Source organism: Corapipo altera, unplaced genomic scaffold (genome assembly GCF_003945725.1).
Source record: "Corapipo altera isolate COAL_440 unplaced genomic scaffold, ASM394572v1 59882, whole genome shotgun sequence".
In the NCBI taxonomy this organism is placed as follows: domain Eukaryota; kingdom Metazoa; phylum Chordata; class Aves; order Passeriformes; family Pipridae; genus Corapipo; species Corapipo altera.
Window position 1 is genome coordinate 527 of NW_020886169.1, and position 6798 is coordinate 7324.

The following is a 6798-nucleotide window of genomic DNA, read 5'->3' on the forward strand; positions in this document are numbered from 1 at the left end:
TCACCAAATCCAACCATCGGATCACCAAACCCAACCATCAGATCACCAAACCCAACCACTGGATCACCAACTCCAACCATCAGATCACCAAATCCAACCACTGGATCACCAAAGCCAACCATCAGATCACCAAATCCAACCACTGGATCACCAAACCCAACCATCAGATCACCAAATCCAACCACTGGATCACCAAAGCCAACCATCAGATCACCAAACCCAACCATCGGATCACCAAACCCAACCATCAGATCACCAAATCCAACCACTGGATCACCAAAGCCAACCATCAGATCACCAAACCCAACCATCAGGTCACGAAATCCAACCATCAGATCGCCAAACCCAACCATCAGATCACCAAACCCAATCATCAGATCACCAAACCCAACCACTGGATCACCAACTCCAACCATCAGATCACCAAACCCAACCATCAGGTCACGAAATCCAACCATCAAATCACCAACTCCAACCATCAGATCACCAACTCCAACCACTGGATCAACAACTCCAACCATCAGATCACCAAACCCAACCGCTGGATCACTGAGTCCAATCACTGGACCAGGATTCCAGCTGCTGGATCGTGAATCCACCTGTTGGATCAAGTCCAACCACTGGATCGAGGCCAACCCTGGATGACCGAGTCCGATTGCTGGATTAAGTCCAACCATTAGATCATGGAGTCCAACCATTGGATCCAACCATTGGATCTTAGAGTTCAACCACTGGATCAATCCAACCATTGGATCACCAAGTCCAACCACTAGATCATGGAGTTCAACCACTGGATCCAACCACTGGATCATTGAGTCCAATCATTGGATCCAACCCTTGGATCATTGAGTCCAATCATTGGATCCAACCCTTGGATCTTGGAGTCCAACCATTGGATCACCAAGTCCAACCACTGGATCATTGAGTCCAATCATTGGATCAAGTCCAACCACTGGATCTTGGAGTCCAACCGTTGGATTCAACCATTGGATCATGGGAGTCCAACCATCGGTCCATGTGGTCCAACCACTGGATCAGAGTCCAACCACTGGATTGTGGAGTCCAACCGTTGGATCCAACCATTGGATCACCAAGTCCAACCACTGGATCATTGAGTCCAATCATTGGATCAGAGTCCAACCATTGGATCACCAAGACCAACCCCTGGATCAAGTCCAACCACTGGATCGTGTTCAATCACTGAATCGGAGTCCAACCACTGGATCATGGAGTTCAACCACTGGATCCAACAACTGGATCATGGAGTCCAACCATTGGATCATGGAGTCCAACCACTGGACTATGAAGCCCAACCATTGGACCATAGAGTCCAACCACTGGATCAGAGTCCAATCATTGGATCAGAGTCCAACCATTGGATCACCAAGTCCAACTCCTGGATCAGAGTCCAACCACCGGATCATTGAGTCCAATCACTGGATCAAGTCCAACCACTGGATCATGGAGTTCAACCATTGGATCCAACGACTGGATCATGGAGTCCAACCATTGGATCATGGAGTTCAACCACTGGATTATAGAGTCCAACCACTGGATCAGAGTCCAACCACTGGACCATGGAGTCCAACCATTGGATCATGGAGTCCAACCATTGGATCACAGAGTCCAACCATTGGATCACAGAGTCCAACCATTGGATCATGGAGTCCAATCACCGCATCAAGTCCAACCATTGAATCAGAGTCCAACCATTAGACCACCGACTCCCACCGTTGGATCAACCCCAACCACGCAGGCCGGGTTCCGTGACCTCAGCACTGGGAGGACACAGCCGTGCCATGACACACCCGTGCCACGCCACACCCGCACCACAACACACCCATACCACGACATACCTGTGCCACAACACACCCGTGCCATGACACACCCGTACTACGACACACCCGTGCCACGACGCACCCATACCACGACACACCTGCACCATGACACACCCGCACCACGACACACCCATAACACGACACACCCGCACCACAACACACCCGCACCACAACACACCCATGCCACAACACACCCATGCCACAACACACCCATGCCACAACACACCCGTACCACGACACACCCGGGCCACGACACACCCATACCACGACACACCCGGGCCACGACACACCCATACCACTACACACCCGGGCCACGACACACCCATACCACGACACACCCATGCCATGACACACCTGTACCACGCCACACCAGTACCACGCCACACCTGTACCACACCACACCCGTACCACAACACACCCATACCATGACACACCCGTGCCACGACACACCCGCGCCACGACACACCCATACGACACACCCACACCACAACACACCCATACCACGCCACACCTGCACCACGACACACCCGTACCACAACACACCCATACCACAACACACCTGCACCACGACACACCCGTACCACAACACACCCGTACCACGCCACACCCATACCACGCCACACCCGCACCACGCCACACCCATACCACGCCACACCCGCACCACAACACACCCATACCACGACACACCCGTGCCACAACACACCCGTCCCACGCCACACCCGCGCCACACCACACCCGCGTCACGCCACACCCGTACCACGACACCCCCATACCACGCCACACCCGTGCCACGCCACACCCGTGCCATGCCACACCCATGCCACGACACACCCATACCACGCCACACCCATGCCACACCACACCCACACCACAACACACCCGTACCACAACACACCCGTGCCACGCCCCACCCGACCGGCCCCGCCCCTTCTCCCTGTCCCCTCCCTGCACTCACGGGGAGGTTGAGCTTGACGGCGTCCACGGGCTGCTGGAAGGGCCACGCGAACTGGTGCTTCCACAGCGTCTTAAGCACCACCTTGAGCAGGTACTGCAGCTGGTTCGTTTGGCGCTTGGGCTTGTTGGGGTTGGAGGTCTCCGGCGGCGGGGGGTTGACGCCGATGCCGATGCCCTGCTGGGGCTGGGCCTGGGTCGGCGTCGTGGACATCTGCGAGCTCTCCAGCCCGTCCCCCATCACCGGCAGGTTCCGCAGCCTCGTGCCGGGGCCGCTCTCCGCCGCCATGCTGTTGATCCCATTGCATTCCTCACCGGACACCCTGCGGGGAGAGGAGAAGAGGATGCTCCAATCCCGGCTTTGGGCTGCCAAAAAATCAACCCGGTGATCTCCTCCGGACCAGGTCGCATCCTCATGGTGACCGCGCCGGGCCGTCACAACCGACGGGCATCCCCCGCGCATCCCGTGCCGGGAGAGGATGTTCCCGGGCCATTTCCTGTCCCTGCTCCTCGGAAGCCTGAGTTTTACCCTGTTCTTGCCTAATCTGGTCAAGGAGGACTCCAAGGTTCTCCCTGAAGAGCTTCCACTGCCTCAGAAGGAGGTTTCTCAGTCCCGGTAGGAACCACCAGAACGCCAAGAACGGACGTTAAACTGGTGCTGGTCAACCTTCATCTCCAGTTGAAGGAGCACAGGGTGACCCACGGGGTTCCTTCCAGCTTCTCCAGGGTCCCACCCACCCTGGTGGGTCAGCTGAGCCCAATTCCACCCCAAAGGTTGACTTTTAGGGGAAGGTTGAGCTTTGACAGGGACAGACCCAAATTTAACTCGTGGGATCTTCTGGGAGAGGATTGAAGGTCTAATTTAGAGAGAGAATTCTTCGGTAGCTCATTAGGTGGGTAATCTTTGCCTCAACAATCTTTGCCTCAACAATCTTCGGGTCAACCAACCTTTGGGTCAACGAGTCTTTGGGTCAACCAATCTTTGGGTCGATAAATCTTTGCGTCGACCGATCTTTTCATCAATGAATCTCTGGGTCAGCCAATCTTTGGGTTGATCAATCTTTGGGTTGATAAATCCTTGGGTCGACCAACCTTTGAGTCAATAAATCTTAGGTCAATAAATCTTTGGGGTCAATAAATATCTTGGCCAATAAATCTTTGGGTCAATAAATACTTTGGTCAATAAATCTTTAGCTCAATAAATCTTTGGGGTCAATAAATATCTTGGCCAATAAATCTTTGGGTCAATAAATACTTTGGTCAATAAATCTTTGGGTCAATAAATATCTTGATCAATAAATCTTTGGGTCAATAAATACTTTGGTCAGTAATCTCTAGGTCAACCAATCTTTGAGTTAACCAATCATTGGGTCAATGAATCTCAGGGCTGATAAATCCCTGGGTTGACCAACCTTTGGGTCAACCAATATTTGAGTCAATCAATCTTTGGGTCAATGAATCCTTGGGTTGACCAACCTTTGGGTCAAGCAATCTTTGGGTCAACCAATCTTTGGCTCAATGAATCTTTGGCTCAATAATTCTTTGGGTCAACCAACCCCCGGTTCAATCAATCTTTATCAACCAATCTTTGAGTCAATAAATCTTTAAATCAATAAATCTCTGGGTTGACCAATCTTTGGGTCGACCAATCCCCGGGTCAACCAATCTTTGGGTCGATCAATCTTTGGGTCGACGGAGACATCCAGGGAGACCCAAGTTGACAAACCCTCAAATAATTAACATCGGTGGATAATTGAGGCAGGAGCTAACCATGAGTAGTTAATTTGCATAGATAATTGAGGGGGGTCACCTTCAGGTCGTTAACCCAGGTTGGTGACCCTGAGCGTGCTCATTTGCATAACGAGGGGGGGTCATTTCCTTCCGTGGATAATCGTGGCCCGTAAACCCCAGGTGGATTATTCCAGAGATTCTCTTCCAAGTGGATGATCCGGGGCAGGAATCCGACCCCTCACGACTCCAGGGGGTGCTTTACACGGATAATCCTTGGGGATTTCATTTCACTACCATTCCAAGACCAGAAATTTGGGAAAACGGGCATTTCTTGGGCTGTTTTCCGGGAGTTTTTTCCCGGAGTTTTTTTCCCCCGCTCCCCTTGGGAGGCCCCGTTACCTTGTAGGATACATTGCCATGGAATTTTGCCCCGGAAAATGCTGCGGAGTCAGAAGTTGCTTGGCTTGTCCATCTATCGGCCGTGGCTCCGGGCACAGATGCCTCCAGATCCCGAATCTGGGAGAACAAACACGCCCTGAATCCCGGGAATCCAGCCCAGGCACCGGGAACACGCCCTGAATCCCGGGAATCCAGCCCAGGCACCAAGAAGGAGGAAAAATCCCAGGGAATTGTCCGGTTTTATTAATCCCAGGAATCGACCCCAAGCACCAGAAATTAGGGAAACCCAAGGAACTGTCTGGATTTTTATTGGGACCAAATTTAACCCTGTTCTCCTGAGGAATAGTTGGGAATATCGATGGAAACAGTTGGGAATCCCGATGGCCCAGAGCTCCAGGAGGAGGGGGATGGACACCCAGGATGGAAGAAGGTCCCAAACCCACCCAAACGAGGTCAAATTCAGCCAACGGCTCCGAGCGCGGCTCCGGAGGGAATTCCCGAATTCCTGCTCTTTGGGGACGCCCCAAAAAGTCCCGAAATCAGGAATTCCATGGGGAGAAGGATCCCAGGGGGGTCCTCACCTGAGCTGGGTCCTGTTCTCCTGAGGAATAGTTGGGAATTCTGATGGAAATAGTTGGGAATCCCGATGGACCAGAGCTCCAGGAGGAGGGGGATGGACACCCAGGATGGAATTCCCAAATTCCTGCCCTTCAGGGATACCCCAAAGGAGACAATTCCACCCCAAAAAGTCCCTGAATCAGGAATTCCATGGGGAGAAGGATCCCAGGGGGGTCCTCACCTGAGCTGGGCCCTGTTCTCCCGAGGAATAGTTGGGAATTCTGATGGAAACAGTTGGGAATCCCGATGGAAATAGTTTGGAATATTGATGGAAATAGTTGGGAATATTGATAAAAATAGTTGGGAATATTGATGGCCCAGAGTTCCAGGAGGAGGGGGATGGACACCCAGGATGGAAGAAGGTCCCAAACCCACCCAAAAGCGGCCAAATTCAGCCAACGGTTCCGAGCGCGGCTCCGGATGGAATTCCCGAATTCCTGCCCTCCGGGGACGCCCCAAAAAGTCCCGAAATCAGGAATTCCATGGGGAGAAGGATCCCAGGGGGGTCCTCACCTGAATTCCCAGTTGCCCTTCCCGCTGTCGCTCCCTCAGCAGCCGAAGGCTCCGAGCGGCATCTTCGGCTCCGAGCGGCTCTGGGAAGGCTCTGCAGGGAAAACATTCCATCAATTCCAGGGGGCAACATTCCCAAGGAATTCCTGGTTTTTAAGGACAACATTCCCAAGGAATTCCAGGAGTCAAGGAAAACATTCCCAAGGAATTCCCAGGTCCAAGGACAACATTCCCAAGGAATTCCCAGTTCAAGGACAACATTCCCAAGGAATTCGCAGGATCAAGGACAACATTCCCAATGAATTCCTGGTTTTTAAGGACAACATTCCAAAGGAATTCCCGGTTTTTAGCCCCAAAAGTTCTGCAAGGACAACATTCCATGAATTCCAGGGGTCAAGGACAACATTCCCAAGGAATTCCAGGAGTCAAGGAAAACATTCCCAAGGAATTCCTGGTTTTTAAGGACAACATTCCCAAGGAATTCCCAGTTCAAGGACAACATTCCAAGGAATTCCTGGTTTTTAAGGACAACATTCCCAAGGAATTCCCAGGTCCAAGGACAACATTCCCAAGGAATTCCCGGTTTTTAGCCCCAAAGGCTCTGCAAGGACAACGTTCCATGAATTCCAGGGGTCAAGGACAACATTCCAACGAATTCCCAGTTCAAGGACAACATTCCCAAGGAATTCCTGGTTTTTAAGGACAACATTCCCAAGGAATTCCCAGGTCCAAGGACAACATTCCCAAGGAA

General features: G+C 52.1%; 1 protein-coding gene across 1 annotated transcript; it reads right to left on the reverse strand.

Annotated features, from left to right (window-relative positions):
• Positions 1–1698: 1698 nt before the first annotated feature.
• Positions 1699–6507, reverse strand: LOC113941052 (bromodomain-containing protein 2-like). Its single transcript, XM_027632217.1, has 6 exons — positions 6051–6507; positions 4920–5036; positions 2794–3112; positions 2340–2349; positions 2135–2224; positions 1699–1856 (listed from the first exon to the last, which is right to left on the reverse strand). Exons 2-6 carry the CDS (start codon positions 4937–4939, stop codon positions 1699–1701), a joined length of 597 nt encoding a protein of 198 aa, XP_027488018.1. The 5' UTR covers positions 4940–5036; positions 6051–6507.
• Between the last annotated feature and the right edge of the window lie 291 nt (positions 6508–6798).